Source organism: Etheostoma cragini, chromosome 9 (genome assembly GCF_013103735.1).
Source record: "Etheostoma cragini isolate CJK2018 chromosome 9, CSU_Ecrag_1.0, whole genome shotgun sequence".
In the NCBI taxonomy this organism is placed as follows: Eukaryota; Metazoa; Chordata; class Actinopteri; order Perciformes; family Percidae; genus Etheostoma; species Etheostoma cragini.
The window spans coordinates 26,770,320-26,792,686 of record NC_048415.1 but is presented as its reverse complement, the minus strand read 5'-3'; the positions used below and the strand labels follow the sequence as shown (position 1 = coordinate 26,792,686).

The 22,367-nt window shown below is 41.0% G+C and overlaps 1 protein-coding gene across 5 annotated transcripts in view; it reads right to left on the bottom strand.

Moving 5' to 3' along the window:
- The window catches only part of szt2 (SZT2 subunit of KICSTOR complex), a 114,468-nt gene that overhangs the window by 86,393 nt on the left and 5,708 nt on the right, over positions 1 to 22,367 (bottom strand). For 4 of the 5 annotated variants that reach the window (XM_034880542.1, XM_034880546.1, XM_034880543.1 and 1 more), the window contains exons 4-27: positions 21,241 to 21,411; positions 20,633 to 20,755; positions 20,069 to 20,231; positions 19,403 to 19,509; positions 18,669 to 18,879; positions 17,635 to 17,805; positions 16,839 to 17,070; positions 16,558 to 16,687; positions 14,971 to 15,116; positions 14,378 to 14,530; positions 13,138 to 13,252; positions 11,939 to 12,144; positions 10,918 to 11,154; positions 10,095 to 10,173; positions 9,878 to 9,966; positions 7,686 to 7,854; positions 6,831 to 6,948; positions 6,035 to 6,148; positions 5,140 to 5,343; positions 4,178 to 4,275; positions 3,481 to 3,619; positions 2,638 to 2,967; positions 2,235 to 2,442; positions 1,743 to 1,790 (exon numbers count right to left, since the gene is read on the bottom strand). In XM_034880542.1, coding sequence (XP_034736433.1) covers positions 1,743 to 1,790; positions 2,235 to 2,442; positions 2,638 to 2,967; positions 3,481 to 3,619; positions 4,178 to 4,275; positions 5,140 to 5,343; positions 6,035 to 6,148; positions 6,831 to 6,948; positions 7,686 to 7,854; positions 9,878 to 9,966; positions 10,095 to 10,173; positions 10,918 to 11,154; positions 11,939 to 12,144; positions 13,138 to 13,252; positions 14,378 to 14,530; positions 14,971 to 15,116; positions 16,558 to 16,687; positions 16,839 to 17,070; positions 17,635 to 17,805; positions 18,669 to 18,879; positions 19,403 to 19,509; positions 20,069 to 20,231; positions 20,633 to 20,755; positions 21,241 to 21,411 — 3,761 coding nt within the window. The remainder of the gene's footprint in view (positions 1 to 1,742; positions 1,791 to 2,234; positions 2,443 to 2,637; positions 2,968 to 3,480; positions 3,620 to 4,177; positions 4,276 to 5,139; positions 5,344 to 6,034; positions 6,149 to 6,830; positions 6,949 to 7,685; positions 7,855 to 9,877; positions 9,967 to 10,094; positions 10,174 to 10,917; positions 11,155 to 11,938; positions 12,145 to 13,137; positions 13,253 to 14,377; positions 14,531 to 14,970; positions 15,117 to 16,557; positions 16,688 to 16,838; positions 17,071 to 17,634; positions 17,806 to 18,668; positions 18,880 to 19,402; positions 19,510 to 20,068; positions 20,232 to 20,632; positions 20,756 to 21,240; positions 21,412 to 22,367) is intronic. The other variant, XM_034880545.1, reaches the window with a different exon arrangement.

Here is a 22,367-nt window from a genome sequence, read left to right as displayed (position 1 = left end):
CACCACCATATTTTACTGTTGGTATAATGTTCTTTTTATGAAATGCAGTGTTCCTTCTATGCCAGATATACCTGGACAAACACTTTCCAAAGACTTCCACTTTTGTCTCATCGGTCCACAGAATGTTGTCCCAAAAGTCTTGGGGATCATCAAGATGTGTTGTGGAGAAATTGAGACGAGCTTTGATGTTCTTTTTGCTCAGCAGTGGTTTTCTCCTTGGAACTCTGCCATGCAGGCCATTTTCGCCCAGTCCTTTCCTGATGGTGGAGGCATGAACGCTGACCTTAACTGAGGTAAGTGAGGCCTGCAGTTCTTTAAATGTTGTTGTGGGGTCTTTTGTGACCTCTTGGATGAGCCATCGCTACGGTCTTGGGGTAATTTTGGGCGGCCGGCCACTCCTGGGAAGGTTCATCATTGTTCCATGTCTTTGCTATTTGTGGATAATGGCTCTCACTGTGGTTTGCTGGATTCCCAAAGCTTTGGAAATGGCTTTATAACCCTTTCCAGACTGATAGATCTCAATTACCTTCTTTCTCAATTGTTCCTGAATTTCTTTGGGTCTCGGCATGATGTGTAGCTTTTAAGGATCTTCTGGTGGACCTTACTGTGTCAAGCAGCTCCTATTTAAGTGATGCCTTGATTGTGAACAGGTGTGGCAATAATCAGGCCTGGGTGTGGCTAGAGAAATTGAACTCAGGTGTGGACAACCACAGTTATAGTATGTTTTAACAAGGGGGGCAATCACTTTTTCACACAGGGCCATGATGGTTTGGATTTTTTTTCACCTTTAATAATAAACACCTTCATTTACAAATTGCATTTTGTGTTTACTTGTGTTGTCCTTGACTATTGTTTAAATTGGTTTGATGTTCCGAAACAATTAAGTGTGACAAACATGCAAAGGAACAGAAAATGAGGAAGGGGGCAAACACTTTTTCCCACCACTGTATGTTTGGCATACTCCTGGATGTGATAATGTTGGATAAAAAAAAGAACTATTTCTTGGATTCCCGACTTCCTGGTGATGATGATCATTTTTGCAAAATTCTGTGTAAACTCGTGACAATGACAAAAGACAAGTGACTTATTGACTAGTGCTACAGGCCAGCAGGTCACACACACACATGGCCTAAGGTAAGCAAACTAGGGATCGACCGATACTGGTTCTTCAGGGCAGATATCGATCCCGACTATTAACAGTTGACGAAACACATAACCAAAAATTTGGAACGCATATACAGTACATAAACAGTAAAAAGTTTGACTTAAATGTTACAAACTCCTACACAAAGAGTGTGTTTAAATGCTTTAAGCAATTAGTTAATAAAACTGAAACTTTAAACATAATACACAGACAAAAGAAAAATATAAATAAAAACACACAGAAAATACAGATAATCTGCAAATTGCCAAATATCGGGCAAGCTGATAATTGGTCGATACCTAAAGTGAACATTCTGACTTGATTTGGTTTTTGCATTTTACATTGGGCCTACCCTACCCTTAAACTGACTAGTGTGAAGGGGGAACTAGTTTAATTGTTTGTGATGTTGAGTGTGTGGCAGCGCTGCACCCGCTGTGTGTATGTAGCAACACAAGTCTGAGGAGGACGCACAAGACACCCCGGGGCTTCGGAGCCGACAGCATTAGAAAAGCCACCCTTTCCCACTGGAAAGAAGACAAGCGCGTCCAATGAAAGCTGAGCAGCTGGAGAGCAGAGACACAGAATCACGAAGAGCTACCTGAACTGCTTCTGCTGATACATCTCGCAGGACTCAGCATCTTGAGCTCTATTCTCACCCGTGAAGATAATCAGAGACACACATGTTAACAACTGGACTTAAACTTATTGTGACACAGATGTTAACAACTGGACTTAAACTTATTGTGACAACATTGATGGGTCAGTTATGTTGAACAAGGATGGGGGAATGTTTCAATTAAAGGATTGTGCATGCTTCGTACAACTTGGCTCTCCTTTCTGTAACTTTGTCCATCATTTCTATTAGTTATGATAATATTGCACTCATCTGGACCCTTGAGGTCCAGTGGCTCAGTCCACAGAGAACGGTTCTGCTGCAGAACAGGCCAGGATGTTTAAAAGTGAATAACCTCACATTTGATCCAATTGATCAATCCTTTCATCCCAGATAAACACTCTGAATCCTTGAAAAAAATTTCACATGGGTACCAGTTCTATTTGGAAGCTTTCTTTCTGTAGGTGAGCACAGTACCTGAAGAAGATGTCCTTGGTTTGGCGGCAGGAGTTGGTATGCACCAGTTGCTCCTTAAGCTGCTCCAGGGAGCAGTTGTAGACGTAGACTGGACACCTTAATTGGCTGCTGTTACTGGTACTCTGCTGGGAACCCTGCCTGCTGAAGCTGATGTGCAAATCTGCCTTTTCTGGTTCAGAGAATTGGACTCCTTCCCTTTCTCCCAGATCTAGAGAGTAAGAAAAGTCAAATTGTTCAGTACTACCTGTTGTGTGTTAAACACATGTGGTAAAAATGTAATGTGTCAGTGTGGTAACAGTAAATAAGTGTGTGGCGTTGCATAACTTTGTCCCTTTATCCATTCTGGACTGAAATACACAAATTTGGTTTTGACTACAACTCTGGACAAAAGCATGTGACTGACCTGAACCTGGGGTACCGGTCCCGGTCTCTGTCTCCAATACTCTGCTGTCCCAGGTGTCCTGGTCCAGGGTTAGTGAATCAGCGTGCCCACTCTGTCCTTCGGGACGCGGTGAGAGCACTGGAGACCTGGCAGTTAAGTGTCCACTACTGGAGCTCCTTGGTAGTTTGCTGGCCAGACTGAGGCCGGACCCGGAACTCTCCAGCCCAATGGTGGAGCCGGACAGGGAGTCAGCCTGAGATTTGTGGCTGGGAGTCAGAGTGTCGTCCTCTTGTGTGCTGATGTTACCCTGAGGCTCTGTCTCCAGCCCGGACGCCATCAACATCAAAACATCTGCAAAATGAACAGTATTCACGTTTATCTCTTATGTAGAAGAAAATAAATAAACTAAAAGTTAGTCACATAATATCCGGATATCCAATTTCCTGTTCACTAATTAAGTTCCTATTATGTTCTCTGATCAACAAACTTGTAGTGTCTCCTGTGTTAATTAAGTCTCTAGCAGCGCACTTTTAAACAAAGGACCGTTTTTCAATAGTCTGAGCAGACGTTAGTGGGTCAATGCAAATCTACTTCAATAGTTTTGTGAGTGAATGTCTACTCAACTTGTGTTTATTCTATTGTTTCTTGTAACCTTGGATAAAACCCTGGATAGAAAACTCATTATGGTCAGAGAAAAATCCTACAACTTCTTGAGAACTTCTGCCTGCACTGCACAGTGAATAAAACTCATCTGACACAGCCACTGAATTGGACTAGAGATAACTTTTTCTTCCACACTTGCCTTATGAACAATGTGTTCAAAATCTAAGAACCACATCATAGTAAACCCAGTGCCAGGTGTACCTGTGAAGGAAGCAGGCAGGAAGGTGAGGATGATCTGCTGGGAGCTGATGTACTTGGCATAGCACCTCCACTGTGGCGCAGAGCAGCTCCTCTCCCCCAGCAAGGGCTCTTCATCCACAAGGTCGGCATTACTGAAACTCTGCAGAAACACAGAGGAAACACATGTTTAGATTATTACTGCTGCTGTTAGGAATACACACAGATCCTGTCACATCTCCCAAATCAGAATTCCAATGGGAACATATTTCAGAAAAGTTTTTATATCCAGTGTCTGGGACTCAATATTTAATACAATGCCCATTATTCTGGAACATGTCATCAAAGACATTATGCAGCAACTAAAACTGGAAAAACTCCAATATGCATTGACTGGATTCCACTGAAACGTGCTGTAAGACTTGATATTGATATTGTAGAAGCTTTAGGCCATAACTATCCCATAGCTTTTACTTAAACTCTATAGCTATGATAAATATTTGAGGTAGGATGTCAATAAGTAGGTGGGGCAGCTTTGTTCTTTGTTCTTATCTGATTATTTATTGTACAAGACCTATTGTTTGGGTGTCAGTCTAAGTAAATGTTTTTGTAAAACTATTTCTGACCTCTAATCTGTTAGTGCCAGGTAGATTACTATAATAATACACCATAAAACATATGGATTAAAGCTTGAATGTGTGTTCTTTGATGGTTGGGTTACCTGTAAAGTGCTGGTAGATCCCATCACCTCTTTGCTGCTGCCAGTGGTGTGGAACGACGTCATGGTGTCCTGTCTGTCTGGAGGCTTCACGCTCTCCTCTGACAAAACACAACAGGCAGAAATTGAGATATATTAGAAGTAATCTATATCCACGACGTTCCACTTCAGGGATTGTTCGGATTTTGCTAGAAATTCAGCCAGATGTCCCTCTTTTCGGCCAGATGTCCAATACCTAATGCTTTCTTTGTGTTGGACTATGGCTAACTGCTCCTTAAATCTTTGTGGGGTAAATCCAGACAGCTAGCTAGACATTCTGTCCAATCAGAGTTTTCTGTTGCACAACTAGAACAACTTTTGAATGTACATATGTTCCATCAGAACAAGTTCCTTCCTGCTGCCCTTGGTACGGTGCTTAGCACTGGACAGATGAGGAGGTGGATTTATTGCTCCAAACAATGCATACACACGGCACAGACACACAGGGCACACACACATACACACACACACGGGTCATGCACACATGGGACAAGCACACATGGGACAAGCACATACACAGTTTTTACCCTTGAGTAGGGAACGCGAAGGTGGAGCGTCTGTAAGATATCCACTCTGGAGGGTCTTTTCACTTTTTTGTGTTTTTAGGCCCCAAAAGCGCTGTGGACGCCTAAACGAATCTGAATAAATAAGTTTACGTTTTCACCCTTGGGCGTTATGGTCTAAACAGGGCATTCGAGTAATCTGTTTCTGTCAAGCCCTTTATGTCGCAGCCTGTTGCCAGTTGGCTGGAGTAGTGTTTCGAGGCCTGTGCACTCCTTTCGGTTTGTTTTACACTTACACACACTGTGTATTGACAACAGATTATTTTTCAGTGCTTAAATAAACTAGAGAGCTAGGTGAGAGTCAGGAGGTATTTTCAGAATTTGACCCAAAAAAAAAGTGTTAATTTAAATTGCTTACTATACCTTTAATAACCGGTAAGGAGAAAGGAGCAACATGGCCGTCTCGTTCTCGCTCCAAGATATGGTGCATGAAGGAGCCGTGGTCGCTGGGGGCTAACGGGATCTCTCTGTCGCTGAGCTCGTGCTCCAGGCTGCTGTGGAAGAGGCTGAGCAGCAGCTCGTTGGGCAGACAGGGGGAGCTTTGAATCTGCTCCTCCGTCTCCACTGCTACACACAGGAACGGGAAGACACAGATGACAACAAGGTGACAACAGATGACAACAAAATCTATCCGGTCGATTACTTTATTACAAAAAGGTTTGAATTTGAAGCAGTGAAGTATGTTTCTTGTGAGATGGCTGATGAGACTTTGGAACACATGATTTTTTTGGGCCTTTGTCCAACAGCTTCTGTTCCGAGCTACATGATTGGCTGTCATTTAAGATTGCTAATATCCCACCTTTTGATTACATAGCCTCTTTTATATGAATACTATGGATTCATCAATATCTGATAAGTTAATCTGATTGCTCCCATGGGCAAATATCATATTCATTGCAGTAAGTGGAGATGTTTCAAGCCTTCCTTTGTTTGGTTTATACATTTTAAATTGTATTTAATGTAGTTTCTTGTCAAATTGCAAGAAAAATATAAAATTTACAAAATCATTGTTTCAATTAATCTCCCTATGTGTGTTACTCTTGGATTGTGTACTGTGCTGGGATTTTTTAAGTAATTCCCCCCTTTTTGTTGCTGTGGTTTTTCTTTAGGGGATTTTTCTCTTTCTTGTAGATAAATTCCATACAAATATTTCAAATTTTTTGTAAATCTGTACAGGAAAAGTTTGTATTTCATGATAGATGTATATCTTTCTCAATGTTGATGTGAACTGGGCAGTTGGAGCGTCTGGTTGTCATACCTGTACTGAATGTAAGGAAGAAGATCTCAACCTGCTGGCATTTTGGGAGCAGCTGAATCAGGTCAAACTGGAAGGGAACCATGTGAATGCAGTCCTCTGAGGCCAGGGCTTCTCCTACACAGACAGAAAAAATCCACCCTTCCAACCTTTAACAGCTTTGTCTTTCAAGTACAGCAATACACAGATTTGCAAAGATTGGGCAATATGACTGGGGGTGGCATAAAAGGGATGTTTTGAATTTGCTGGGGTAATAAAAACCAGTCTGTAATAGCAGCCTTTTTAAATGAAATCTCTGCCTAGGAGCGTAATAAGCCCTGGACCACCAGTGGTGGAACGTAACTCAAGTACAATTAACTAATTTATGCTTTACTTGCCTTACTATGCTACCTTACACTTTTACTTCACTATGAGAGGGAAATAATGTGTTCATGTGGCATGTATAAATTAAGACTTCACCGACAAGACTGTGATGAATATATAAAATCTCTTTTCTTATTGATTATTCTACCCAGCGGTACATGTTGCTGACTCATTAATAATAATTCAAATTAAAACAAGAATAGTATAACCACTTAAATGCATAGTGAATATTCAGAATTTTATACTACACTAATATACCATTTTGCAAATGTTACTTAAAGATTTAAGTCATATTTTCAACACAGGATTTTAACTTTTGTCAGACAGTTTCTATGGTGTGCTTTTGGGGTGCTGCTACCGGAGGACCTGAATACACCATCTGAGAATTTATGTCCAGTGTCAAGTAACATTGTAGGAAATGTGACTGTTTGATTACCTCTCCCATCTTTGAGTCCAGCTGGCAGTGAGCAGACCTGGTCCTTATTCTGACACAGTTGGCTCAAGTACTCAAAGGTCATCATGGTGGACATACAGGCCAGATCCATTGGGAAGATCTACAACAACACAGCAGGTCAACATGAAATCCAACCTGATAGGGCTTAAAAAAAACTCACATAAAGATAACAACAGTAAATTGAGCTCTCTGCATGCACACAGAGATTAAGGCTGAATTCAGACAGACTGTGTTCAGACAGACTGCGTTGGCTGTCCAACAGTTCTGAAAAAACGCAGGATTCATTCATTTTTAATGAGGATGGGGAGTTTAGGTTGCAGTGGGGGTTGCTGCCGGTGGGGAGGACTTAAAAAAACTGAGCGGGCCTGCAGCGAAAAGTTGACACAGACTAAACTTTTGGAGAAACGCAACCCCATATCACGCCGCGCTGACCAAACAGAGATCCAACTTGTCAGAGGTTTTGAGCTATGGTTTGAGGTGTCAAGTACAGGTAACAGGAAAAATCACTGCCTCTATTGCTGCCACAAGAAAGTTTTAAAACACTATGAGGGCAAAAAACTAAACACAAGCACTGAACTGCCCTGGAGTTTGTGTAATAGCTGAATGTTTACTGCAACAACAAAGCATGCGCTATGTCTCCCTCTCTGTTTCCCATTTCTCTCTCCTTTGTTGGGTGGTTTAAGAACACAACAGGACATCACATAAATAGGCCGTTTCATTGACTCTCCTTCCTCTGCACAACCCTGCATCCCCTAGGTCTATTTCACAGAGAACGGGTGTGTGGACAGACTGCCCCTCTGGGACTAGCTGCTGTGTGCTGTAGCTAGCTATACACACTGCTTGAGGGATCTCCTGGTACTTGAGGCCCTGGAAGTGGCGATGGTGGTCCATGCAGTTCATCACAATGCCGCTCTGTGGTTCTACCCAGCACTCTGTCACCAGATTCAACTCCGTGTCCACGTCCACGGCCTCCACCTCCGTGTCGTTGTCGTCATCGGTGGAGAAGCTGAGAGTCCCATGAAAGACAGAAGACAACAGGCTGACAAATGTACATGATGCCAGCCTTCACGGAGGAGGGTCAGTGTGAATGCCAAGGTAAGCAGGCCATATATCAGAGTTGAAACCACTGTATGTTTTGTGTAGAACAGTGGTGGGATTCCCAAAATTTAATTAACCGCTCACATATAAACACACACAGCAAATTGCTTTGCTCAAACGTGTTGTAACTAGAGCCGGACCGATATATCGACCGATATTAGGCATTTCCCAATCTAGCTGTATTGGCATCTATAATGGATCATTCAAAAAATTAATGATTCTGATCTATGAATATTTAAAAAATAAAAACGTAAGGTCAAACATGTTATTGGTGTTGCTGTTGCATAGTTTGTTATCCTGAGGAAGCGCTACAACGTACCTGTTGGCAACACTGATTTTTTTTTTGTTAATGTGTTTTTGTTCAAAGGAATTTAAGTTTCATATCTTAAGTTTGTATTTTTATACATTTTATTTATCAGAAAAAAATAATATTTAACATATTATTTTAGTGAGAGCTCAAATAACTAATGTTAGGGAAATCTGTTTATGTTTCGTTATGAGTTTCAGTTTTTTAATATACTGTATATCGGCCGATATATTGAAATATCCGATTTGATTAGACGGCTAATCAGTGTGTGAAGTCTAACAAAGCTTCTGGGTCTGAAAAGTAATGCCGTAAACCTGTATTCCATCTAATTTCCAGCATTGGGCGACTCCACTGGCACACAAAACAAGTCCGTTTCTATAGAAGTCTATGACAAAATGAGCCTACTTCTCACTTGATTTAGGACCTCAGTACACATTTTCATAATGAGTTCCTGGGCTCAATCGCTAGTTTAGCATGATGTTCATTTAGTAAATAATGGTTTATTTTAAAAGTAGACAATAATATAAAACTTTGACCCTCTCACTGTGCATTTTCACTTCATCAAAGTCAATTGGAACACTTTGGCTGCCTAAGAATGTCTTGCTCACCACTCTGCTAAACAAGATAGATAACTGTTACCTAGCGCTATTGTAAGCTGGTAACTTAAGCTAAAGTTTGCAGATGTGTTGGTCTGATGTACATGCAGATGAACAGCTCCGGTATGCAGAGGTCTGCGTTTACCTTTAGGTAAATCTCCACTGGACAACTCGCTTCAGAAGGGTTGAAAATGTCAACTTTCCCTCATCAGCATTTAGCTTAGCACAGCACCATTGCAACCATTTACAACACGGACTTTGCCGTGTCATCTTCCCCAGCTTTATCCTCGAGTCAAAAATCGTCAATCATCCATTTCCAAAATAAGATGAGGGCGGATTACTCTCCTTTCTTGCAAATTATTTTTTTGTTTCTGTTTTAAATTACTTTTTTCTACCAATATTTACCACTTCACTCTGATTCATATTCTATTTTACAATGGTTTTGAGTATAATGTCAGTTCCTGTCTTTGTTCTTTATCTTTCCTGTTTGTATCTCACTTCTGGTTAGTCACCATGAAGGTGACGTGTGTGCCACAACGCATTGGTGCGTATTTTTACTGTTTTATTTGCATAAGCCGCATAAATAGAGATTCCTAATATTTTCTTCAACTAGTGTACCTTGGTTTTCATGCTGTTCTGATACTATGGATTACCCCTACACCATAGAGCAACTTGTTAGACTTTTTTTCCACCCGTTTTCTCAGACAGCCATATTGCCAAACTCAAGGCTTGAAACCTTGAAACAAAACAAACAAAACCAACAGGTGATGCCATGGCTACTACGTCCACTTTTTCTACCCTCTATGTTGGAATCAAAACCTGTAGACCAGGCATTACCCAATGACAGACTGCAGGCTGGACCTGGACGGACTGACCATTCAGACCGGACCCATGGGCAAATTCTGATAAATTTGTAAGAGTAACTAATAATCTTTGCGGGGCTTTGTTGTTGTTTTTGCAGGAGCTCTCAGCGTCAGCACCCCACTCTAATGAATGAGAGGCTAAGAGGGGATTTCTGCCAGTCTTACCTGTCCTTAGTTGATGTAGAGTGAGGTGGAAACAGGATGTACTGAACAATACAAGAGTGACTCTCTCTGTCCGAGTCCCCCGACATGCCCTGAAAAATAGAAATTCAAATTGAATTCAGCAGAAACCAATTAGTAATGTACTTTACATAAAGATTACAGCACAGAAGATGAAAACTAACTAAATGGTGCAGCGATCTGGTGTCCTGCTGTTCATTACCTTCATTGGCAGCTCGATCACCATGTTAATGATGCCCTCTCCACTGGCAGCAAAGTGAAAGCCTTCTGATATGCGGATCCTTCACAGACATCAAGAGGGATTTTCAGGAAATATATTCCACAAAGCTGCTTATCTCACATTAAACCAAGCCAGTTGCTATGACTTCAAGCATCTATGAGCCAAACAATGTTCAAACAGCTATATATATAGTGATGGCCAAATAACGCTTTGTGAACCAGTGTCTTTGTTTTCTGAGCCCACTAGATGGCGCTCTCTGTTCAACAATTGGTTGAGAATATACGTAATTGCAACGTTTAAGGCCTTTCTCTCAAAACCAAGAGCGCCTTCTTGTGGGCTCAGTTAGTTTTTTAAATTATATCAAATTAGTAAACAGAATGAGCCTTTGGAACGTTGGATGAATGATTGCTGATAATGGAAAACGTAGATATTGCATTAAAGATCAGCCCCCCACTCAAATCAGCTGGTATCCTGTCTATAATGGATTGGTATAGAAATTTGTAAGTGACCCCAAACATTTGACCGGTAGTGTACTGTATGTCTCTGTTATACTGATGGAATTAGTGCAGTAGAAATTCACATTTAACATTTTATATAAAATTATTCAAAACAAACAAACTGGAAGCATTAAACAATTAAGTAAAGGCACCTCTAAAGTTAACACACACTATTTGATAATTTTAAGTTTTGTATAAAAAAAGAAAAAACATACAGATAGCCTTTGGTAAATGTGTTAGTTTTCTGAAACAAATCTCAGATACTAGTCAAGTGGAGTGACAACAAGAAACACAATTAATGAACTCACTCGGAGAGCATGGACAGGATGTGAGCGACAGCCTGCATGGCCACAGTCAGTCCATGGCTGCTTTGCACGGCCCACACCCAGCGCTGGTGCAGGAAGTAACGGGACAGCGAGGCCAGGGTGGAGGAGGCGGTCCGGTTGGCTGCCATGCTGAGGGGGACCGAGCTGTTGGAGGGCCTTGGAAAGTTCTCCATGTTGAAAATGAAAGGAGTTCTGAAGTCTAACGGCAGCTTCTCATACCTGCAAAGCATCCGAAGTTTGTTTCATTTAAAACGTGTCCAGCTGTCAACCTCCTCTCAGACAGAGGATACAGTGTAAGGATATTTGTTTTAATAACCCTAACCCCTTACTCAGAGGGACATTATCAGACTGACTGTTGCATAACCCCGCCCTTTAAAAAAAAAACTGCTTTTAACTTTAGTTAAAGCTTAGTTAGTTTAGCTCCTGACTGCTGGAACAAATTGCAACACTTCCTGAAAATCATCTCACTTGTGCCTCATGGACAATTTGAAAAATGCATTTTAGATCATTATTTTTACAGGACAGCTGAAGACATGAAAGGGGAGAGAGAGGGGGGAATGACATGCAGCAAAAGGCCGCAGGTCTGAGTCAAACCCTGGCCCGCTGCGTCAAGGAGTAAACCTCGAAATATGAGCGCTCCAGAAATCTGGTTTTGAACTGGCAAACTTCTCCTTGTACTTGCTTAACATAATTGTAATTTCTTTTGTATCCATATTATCCTAATTTATTCATCAAATTGTACTTGTACAAATTTTCAATTCAGAAAATTCTAAAGTTTTGTCTTTCTTATGATCTATTCTTTTCTGGGATTCTGTGTTTTCGATGTCATTGTAAATGAGAGCCGCCCTTTGGTGATCTCTAGAGTTTAAATAATAGATGAATGCATGAGGATACAATGTTGGAGCTTTGTCTCTCTACACATCACAGTCACACTGTAGTCCCAGCCAGTTGTGATATTTGGTTCCATATGCAGTTCTGATGTCCTGCTATCATACACACTAACCTTATGAGCAGCTTCTCCAGAGGCTTGTTGAACACCACCACACACGGTCTGTCTGACAGTGCAGGTTTGGGAACGGGGATGGAGGGAGATTTGGATGGTGATGGATTACCAACTATCTTCCTTTTGGTCTTGGGAGTTGCCTCTTTGTTCTGAACACGATGAGGGAAGCGCAGTTTGAGGATCTGTTCTCGCAGCTCATCTACAATCTGACGGAAAACACAAATGTCAGGAGGGGTTACAGCAAAAACAAATATACCATTTAAATGTTGACGCAGATATTAGAGTTCCTACTACCCCTAAGGTTAAGCTTGTTCAGATACGTTACAAGTTTACAAGTTAAGAGTTTCAAACTGCTTCCTTTTCACGAAAATCTGCCCCTTATGTAATAATTCTGAGAAAAGATCTCGTAATATTGAGAAAAGTTAAGGTTCATCAACATTGGCAATAGGATAAGACAGTGGGAAATGATGCTTTAATCTGCTTTAATTTCCTTAATTAGCAGAAGCTCCTGCAGGAAGAGAGTGACTTCGAGCTGGTCAGACTGGCTTTCCGCCTGAACAATCTCAACAACTTGACATGCCTGCACATTGTTGACATACTAAAAAAAAATGCCATCTATATTAAGTAACATGTATTTGTTCCCAGTTTCTCATAGCGAGAAAATAAGGGCAGAAGAAATAAAGACAGATTAAATGCGATAGCGCCATCACTGCTAACTCCCTTATCCTGTAGTCTGGGTTAGCGACGATATAGCTCAACTTTTCTCAGGATAACAAAATCCTGATCTAATTTCTTTTCTGTTGTGAATGCAACTGGCTTCTGTTATTGACTAACTTTTCCAGACCTTTCAACTTTAACTCCTCTCATTGTCTTTATCAAATAATCAAAGGTCCCAGGAAGATCTAGTCAATGGCCCTTAAGGTTAAGATTGTTTTGTCACATTACCTGTTGTTTCAATTATGAATACAAGTACTCTTATGTTCAAAGCACTATTTTGAATGTTTCACTTATTAAAACAGTATGTGGCCTATGGGGAACAGTAAGTACAAACAAATGCAGCACGCAATCCAATACTTCGTCAACACAAAACCTCAGGCGGGAACTTTCACCTCTGACACATTGTGCACCAAACACTGAACATTATCATGGACTGGATTTTGCCAGAGTGTCCTTGATGCTGTCTGTTTGTCTCTCTGTACCTTGTTTCTGACATGGGCTGGTGTGCCAATAGGGAAGCCCAGACGCAGAACCATGCAAGGTGTCTTGGAGATGAGTCGGACCATGTAGAAGGAGGTAGGAGGCTGGTCCGAAGAACTGTGGGGACACGATTGATTTTTACCTTTTTGAAGCAACCCACACTTCTCATTTCAAAGAGCAAAAAGTGCTGTGACCTGAAGCAGTGTTATGCAACACTGGAAATGCCTAATATATATATATACATATATTAGGCATTTCCAGATCTACCGGTATCGGCACTTATAATGGCCGATAAAAAATGTATTTTACATAATCACCAGAATCATTTATAATGACAAATGAATGAACGAATGAATCTGATAAATGAATATTAAAAAAATTAAAAAATGGATGGTCAACCATGTTATGAGTCTTGGCGTTGCATTGTTTGTCCACCAGAGGGCGCTCTACAGCGGGTTAAGTTTCATATCTGAAGTTTGTATTTTTATACATTTTATTTATCAGAACTTTGATATATTTTGATGTTCCTCTGTTATCATCATATTAATTTAGTGAGAACTCATAAATAACTACAAATAACTAATGTTAGGGAAATCTGTGTTTTGTTACGTGTTTCTGGATATTTTAAAATATAAATATATCTTGGCCCATATATTTTGGAAAATCTGATTTTAAATTAACCAAATATTTGTATCGGCATCGGACTCGAAGATCCTTTATCGGTCGGGCTCTATTACATACCCTCGACATCTTGGCCTTAGCCTCACTGTGGACAAGAGTTGTGAGCACTTTAACAAAATAGTAATTTGTCCTTAGATTTTAAGGATTTTTTTAAGAGCCTGAAGAGATGGTAGTATATAGTATTTCACGGGGGAAAGACCAGTTGTGGAAGCAAACTCTTTTCATTCTTATGCATTTATATATTTTGTAGCCCCGTCAGATTTATCTCAGGATCTCTTGAGGGGTTCCAACCCTGAACGACAGCATAAAGGTTGTGTTTCACCCTGTTCAGAACACAGTTGTGTGGGAAACCTTTGCTATTTAGGGGGACTTACTTTGAGAAAGCTGAAGATGCTAAATCCTGGAATAAATATCAATAACCACCAGCTTAGATCCAAAAATACTGATATCCCTATGGTCAACTGATTAATCCCAATATTAGAAACCAGCTTATGAAAAAGCATAAGCTGGTTTCTTCCAGCTCTTGACCTAATGTGGGGATTTCTTCATCCGTTGTCTCACCTGTATATGAGTTTAACATATGAGTATCCTTCCACCAGCACGAAGCTGCTCCAGTCCCTCAGCAAGGATGTGAGGGCAGAGTGGGAGATGCGACACTGAATGGTGCTGTAGCGTCCGTTGTTTCCAGCTGTGTGCAGGTGTTTGGGGACAGGCCTGGAGGGTCAAAATTAGAAATGCAATAAAAAACTGACAGGCAAGAATAGACAGAGCCAAACAAACATGACAGATGGGCTGGGTGATTTGAGAATTCCCTCAAAAGGTTTCACACCAGATTTTCTGAGAAAATTGAGCTAGTTAAAATTTGGTAATTGTATATCACACTATCTCTATATAATATTTTATCGCAATATGATTCCATTGAAAGATAAGTTATCATATTGAATTATCGCCCAGCCCTGAAGGCAGATAATAAGGTTTTAACACCAAGCATTGTAAAATATGGAGCTACATCCATACAATGCCATTGTCTTTTCTGAAATCTATCCTTTTTATATCTAGTGTAGTAGTGTAGTTGATCTTAGTGATGCTGTTCCTGTTGGCTATCGCTGTACAAATCTTCTTTAAATAGTTAAAATCAACTATCCATTTCTCACATGTCATGCTCAAGGATGATAGCAATGCGATGCATGTGCAGCCATCTCTGCCAGAAGGTGGCATCCATGGAGAGGATGGGCTTCCAATAGGAAGCAAACTGGGATTGAGAGGAGTCTTTGGATCCACTGTGCTGCAAGGACAGGACCTGGGAAAAGAAGGGACCATTCAGGTGGTACGCAAACAGAAGTGAGTCTCAGAGACACGATGATTATTGATCCAACTGCATCACCATTACCTGGGGAAAGCAGATAAGCACTGTGGAATCATTCAGGTTATTTGTGCTTTATGGATAAATACAGCTTTTCTTATTGTCAACAAGTCCAGTGAAAAGAGCAAAAGAAACTGTAAGCATCTGTTACAGCCATTCTCAGCTCGTGATAAACCCAGATGTAAATTTTAGATAACACCTCACAGTTTCATTTCTAAAAAAAGGCTCTGTAATTCCCCACAACAGCTGAACACTGTAGATTTTATCAAACAAACTGGAGGAAATAGTGACTTTGTTGGGGGGGGACTATTTTCAGAGGCGGATTAATCCACATTTAGTGCTGTAGTGAGTGTCTGTGGAAGTAGGACAGTGTGTGTGGGATTGAGTCGAAATAAACTACTGTGTGCGTCAGTAGGTTTACATGCACACCAATATTCCACTATTATTCCAAATACTTTAATGATTGATACAGGTCATGTAAATAGCATATTCTGGTTGGATATTCCGAATAAGGCCCTTTTCCGAATATAGAATTTTCCGATTAACACGTGAGATGTTCAGTTTTATTCGGTTTTTAGAGGCATTGTTTGGACATTTATGAATATATATTCTGAATGCGCATCATTCTGGGTTTTTGCTGCAGGCTGATGGTCAGCTCTGTGCGTTGCTATGGTTGCTGTACACAAACCAACAAGCCAACAGTTTGCAAGGCTGCAGACCTAATAAGGAGAAACACAGCTACTTTTAAACATTATCAAAGACTTGGATATCACCAGTATTTTGGATATGCAAACCCATCGCTACGCCGGCCTTTCAAGAAGCCGGTTTAAAGACTGAAAGATGAAGGCTGTGTTCATGGCCCAACAAGTCCGCCGCAACTGGTAAACTTTGAATTAAATTCTATTTTGCACGGTTACATGTTACCGGGATTTATTAGTCAAATATTCACTTTTCATTAGCTCTGTAAAGATCAATTACCAATACTGTCTTTTTCGGAACAAGGTATAAAAAAAAAAAAATAATAGTATTTGCATGTTAACATAGTTAGTGTTCTTGGTACATTGTGAAAACAAGTATTTTTCACAAGTAAAAGTATTTTTGTACTGACTTTTAAACTGGGCCATGGTTGGACATTGCCTTATCGTAACACTCAATACCGTTCCACAGCTTCAATCCACATAAAAAAATCTAAAAAGGTTTTTAACGTTGTACAGACACAAATATGTTTGAAAAATGAACTCCCCTTCATATTATATCCCCCATCTCTATTGAAAAACATTTTTTAACATTGCCAGGGAGTACGTTGCTTCATGTATTATTTGTGTTGTTTGAAAAGAATAAGGCTCTTAAGTCCAAACAGTTTATGTCTGCACAGTACCGGAGTAGTAGAGCCGGGAGGGATGTAGAACAGAGGAACTCCATTTTTGGTGCTCTCGGGAATCATGTAGTTCTCAGGAATAGAATTAAACGATTGGAGGTGCACCAACATCTGATCAGTCTGGTTGATGCTAGAAGGACACACAGCCCATGTAGTCAGGTACCAACACATCCAGTATCAATCTCTATCAAATATTATTTATATTATTAGGTTATGTTCAAAGTAAGGGTGGAATAGCACAGAATCATCATTAAGTTTTTATTGCAGGATCACTCAATTACCTCTGCAGTGTGTTCCAGAAGCGGCGGATGACGGACGTGCGGTACGGGCTAGTGATGGGTTTCCTCTGGGTGCAGCTGATGTCGTGCAGGATGTCGTAGCTTCCCTCCATTGTCACCTCCACCCGGGTGATTCTCTTGGTGGGCTCCAGCGGCCAGGAGGCGGCCGCCAGGTACTCGATGTGCATGTTGTGTTTCCATAACAGCACCAGCTTTACCTCCAGCTGAGTCCCACCTGAATGAACCAGGACCAAGGTGAAACGCGGAGTCATCTTGTTGAGCCATTTGCTCTTGAGTTTTTTTTTGTGATAAACATTTTTTTTGTTTTCAAACAACATACACTTCACAACATTAACATTCACACTTCTGCCCTCAGGAGTGTAAAAACACGAATAACAAGACTCACAAACCGCGTCTATCCACAGGCCATCAGACTCCTAACAGTGCAATACCCCCCCTCCCCACTCACACCCACTCACACTCACACAGACAGACACACACACACACACACACACACACACACACACACCATCCTCCCCACCTAAACTCCTAATTATTCTCCTTTTAATCCGTTGTGAAAGAAAGACTGGTAAAGCAACCTTTTTAATGCATGGTGTAAGTTGTCGTTACTGGGCATGTGACAGTACCTACAATATTCCTGACCATTCAAAAAAATTGACGAATCATAAAGCAAATGAACATGTATAATTAACCTATCATCTTGGGCTAAATGGAAGCTGGGTCCCTGCGCTGTTGGACTTTTCAAATATCTGAGAATTTTGTATAGACAGGTGTTTACCTTTGGTGAGGCTGACCTCTCTGATGGTGTAGCCCTCTCTTAGTCGCACAGACACCACACTGATCAAATGAGCGTGGACCTCCTTCTCTGTGTGCTTCTTCCTCCTCATGACCAGGGACGGGTTACCGCTGGCTGACACCAGGTGCTCGTTGAACAGTTTGTGCTGGGAAACTACAAAACACTGAAGTAGTTAGTATGAAGGCCCTTTTTTTATTTTTCATCATCATAACCCTCATTATTGGGGGGCGGGACTTGGCATCAGCTGTGTGCTTGGTCATCAAGTGGTTTTACAGACTGGACGTGCTGCGATGATAGCTCAGTTCACGACGACAAAACACACAGATCACTTTGGTCTCGTCAATGGAGCATTTGGCAACTTAAAAAATGTAAACTTTCCATCCAGAATCTTATTGCCGTCCATTTCGTCGTCTCGCGCTCGCCATCCACTCAAAACCTAACGTAACTACTCTTTGTGTGTGGGGCATGCCTGTCGTCTTATTTCCGGGCTAGCTAGTGTGGTGTTGTAGTTTTCTAACGTTATGAGTTGTTGCAACAGCATGTCAAAAAAACTACAAATTTGGCTAGGCCAAAAAGAAGGTTTATCTTGCAATTTGGGTTTGCGTTAACGCCATTAATTACGCGTCTAACTGACAACACTAAGTTATACTAATATCCATTTTTATTATTATCATCTATGCCACAATTAATACATTCCACCCTGGAATGGTCCATCCAACATGTACCTACACCATACCGGTAATCCACACATCGATACATCCATATACCATCCATACAAATTTGTACATTCAATCTTCAATCACACCAACATTTAACCTAACTGATGTAAATATTGTCTGTGACTGTCTGTTATTCAGTTTGTCTATGTGCTGTATGTGTTTTGTTTACTCTGTGTCAACTTTTTGTTACACAGTCTCTTCACAAAAATAAGAAGAAGCTTGAAAACTCAACCAGATGGGGGAGTAACACCTACACACAAACTCAATTTCAAGACTTTGTATGCATAGCTGTCTCACCACAGAAGTACTCGGAGTTCATAGACTCCAGGGTGTTGAGGAAAGAGTAGGTTAGGAAGGCCTTGTGGTAGGTGTTCATCTCCTGGCTGTTCCGGTCCACATCAGGACAGCTGGGCAGGTATGAGCCAAAGGTGGCTAATGAGATGAACTTCATCAGCTCTACGTTGGGGATGTAGCCAAAGCTGCAGTCGTAAGAGTACGCACCGCCAACCTGGAAATGGAAAAACACAAACAAATAAAGAGCAGTCAGAGACTTCAGTATAATGTCTCCTCCATTCAAGACTGGGGAATCGTTTTAGTTACAGAATTCCTCCTGCGTAATAGTTCTTTGAGTTGGAGTTATAAAGTACATTAACATGCACACAAACACTCTGGTTCATCATATTCTTGATGCAACGCTTTCATGGAACAGTTAGCTCAGACAATCTGGATATTTATATCCCTGTATACATGATTAGCATTTTCCACTTAAATCTCAGCCTCTCTCTCTCATTTCAGTAGCGTCTAAGTTACAAAATCAGCTGAGGATAAACCTCAGAGTATTGGTGTGCAAAGATGTGTACAGGTATTAATAAAAAAATATATATATATACACAGCACACACCGTTCAGATCAGCACACAAACCACTGACAACATGTCTCATGAATATTTTTGGTATTTCATTAGAAAAAAGAACCTAGACAAGTAAACAAAAAAGTCAGAGCTGCAAGCCTGGAGATGGTATCGTCTTTACCTGCACAAAGGAGCAGGCGATGGTTCCACTCCTGAGCTGGTTCAGCAGCGTTTCACACACGGCCACATCAGGAACACTGGTCACTCCATCTGTGATTATAATGATACCTGCAACACACACAAGTTAAATTACAAATTTTCATTGATGTGCTCACACAGTGTAAAATATTAAATTCTCCCAACAATTAATCACAGGATTTCTGCAGGTTTTATGATCATTAGGAATGAAATTTAAAGACCTATATCATGACATAAAAGTACAACAAAATTTACAAAAGTCACAAAAGTACTTGCAAAATAGATAAATGTATAAAAATTCAATAATACAAATACAGCAATTCATATTTGGACGAGCAAAAGAAAGAATTGCAACACCACAGAATAAAAACACATTTCAATAAGCATTAGAGGTAGCGTTACATTGGAACTAGGAAAGTTAAGACCTCTTTAAAATGATTTTAGAACTAGAACACAATACTTACTGTTTTTTTTTTAAAGTCTAAAATGTTTATTTTTAAATTTTAGACTTTTTAAGACCCAGCGGGGACCCTGTATACATTTGCCGGTGTTTAGAGAAGGTGTTGGTCATTTTCAAGAAAGTGTAGGAAAGAATTCTGTAGCCCTTGATTGAGAAACTAAATGAAAAATGTGGGTGCTTAAGACAAACCTGCACTGGAATTTGGGGGCAGCAACTGGAGGGCAAGGATGCCCTGGCGTACCATGCTGACCAGACCCATATCAGCTGATACCATTGAAATGCCTTGCTTCCTGTGGGGCAGCTCATCTAGGATGTTGCTATAGGGACTGGAGCTTTGGACTGGCTCCACACACTGAAAGGAAGGAGTAAACACATTTAGGGCTGTCTGAAAAATGACTTCCCAACTGGGAAAAGTGGACACTGCATTAACTCTCCGAGTGCCCTTCTAGTTTTCTATGTAAATCGCATTGCCCAGGATTCACAATAGTTGTTAGTAGATACATTAATTGTTGGTCTGCTCTGCACAACAAGAAACATGTAGAATATCACCAGCGCTGTGCTTTAAGATTTGAGATGAAAATGGTAATACTGATGACAAGAAAGGATCCTATGAAGGTGTTTGCATTGCTTTTGAGGAAGGTGATATTCTTTGTTTTATTGAGATCTGTTGTTTCATCAACCACATGTTTTCCCCTTGCATTTAAAAAAAATACATATAAAAATATACATATACGGTTCACGATGAGCACTTGCCTGTTCATGCTGCTGATGTAGGACTTCTGCGATGTTGCTCTCCACTGCTCTGAGCTGCTGGTAGATGTGATGCAGGAACTCATTGAGGTCTGTTCTATCAAGCTGACAGCCCTGTACCAAAACCTGCAGGGGGAAATCAAGACTGTCAGAGGACTGCATCATCTGCAGCAGCTTAATGCATCACATGGAAACCAATTAGGGCTATATGCTTACATTTATTTTTAAGTGCACAGGATGTAGGGACAAGCTGATTTAACTCAAGACTTTCAGAACGTCTTTTGGACCTAATAAAGGTCAGGGACTCACAGTGCTTCATTAATGCAGTGGGTCCAGAACTGGGGTGCACTGCTAGCAAAGCATGGACAATGCAAATATTTGTATCTATGGGGGGCTACAGAAAAATATTGGGGATCAATGTATTAACGCATTCCTTTTCTAACAGCACAGAGGGTGATAATGTATGCATTCACATTCCTGAAATAACACTTCTTCACAGTCAGTCACTCATTCGTTCCAAGGCTCCTGAATCTTCAGAAGACATTAGGATACATAAATGTGTTCTTAAACACCAGCATGGAACAGGATGACATGTAAACTACTGCAATGACCTGATGGGAGGTGAGGCCAATAATTGACGAATACGCCAAGATGGTGATGAAAATCTTGGGCTTGAAAAGCTGGTCAGTTCCGGGGACTTTGAATGGTTGTGCCAGACCTGCCAGACACCTCGACAAGGCATGAAACACCTCATCAAAGATCATCTCTCCTGTGCTGTCGTCCTGTAAAACAGAGTCAGACAGAGGGCATTACTTTTGGTTTTGTGTAACACTCATGGTTGCAGGATGCAAATGATAAAGTAGAGGCAATGATAGACTAGTCCAGACATTCCCCCAAAGCACTGCAGAAGAAGGTCTGGCTAGTCCACACCGCATTCTGGGATGGGAGAAAAATGTGCTCTGGTTTACTGGCAGTTCTTTAAACCAATCACAATCATCTTGGGCAGTGCTAAGCGCCAAACGGAGCCATGGTGCTTCTGCAAAATAGCCTCGAAAAGGAACTTGTTTTCGTGGAACATGTGTACGTTCAAAAGTTGTTTTAGTCGTGCAACAGAAAACTCAGATTGCACAGATAGTCTAGCTAGCTAGTCTGCTATATCAGGACTTTGAGTCTCTGCACCATCATTGCAGCCCATGGATGTATAATATGAACTGGCGCTAGAGGCGGCGCATGAAGCCATCATGGAGCCAAAAATGACCCAGATGATCAGTGCTGCTTCTGCACCGTGCGGCCCATAGAGCAGGCCACCAGAGCCGAGGCCAAGCCAGATACTTTCTGTTTAGCGCACCGCTGACTTGAATAGGGATTCAATTATTTAATTGTGCGCCTACTTTAGACTTTACATATGTTATCGAACCAAATGTATCAAATTCTGTTAGTGAAATGAGTCATGTTGCAGGAGTTGTGATGGTAAAAAACCGTATCCCCTGGCTTACAGACCTCTCTTTCACCATGTAAGTCCATGGGAAAATGTATTTTTGGGCAAGAGGGTATCACGTGACGGACACGGAAGTTGCAGTTCTAGTGTTTGGCCGCTAAACTCAACTAGCTTCAAAGCCTGTTACACTTCCTGGGAACCTGAGCTGCGGAATGACTGTAGCTTTATGGCGGTTTTCCACTGCGTGGTATCTACTCGACTCGCCTCGGGTCTACTCGCTTTTTTTGGTTTTCCATTACG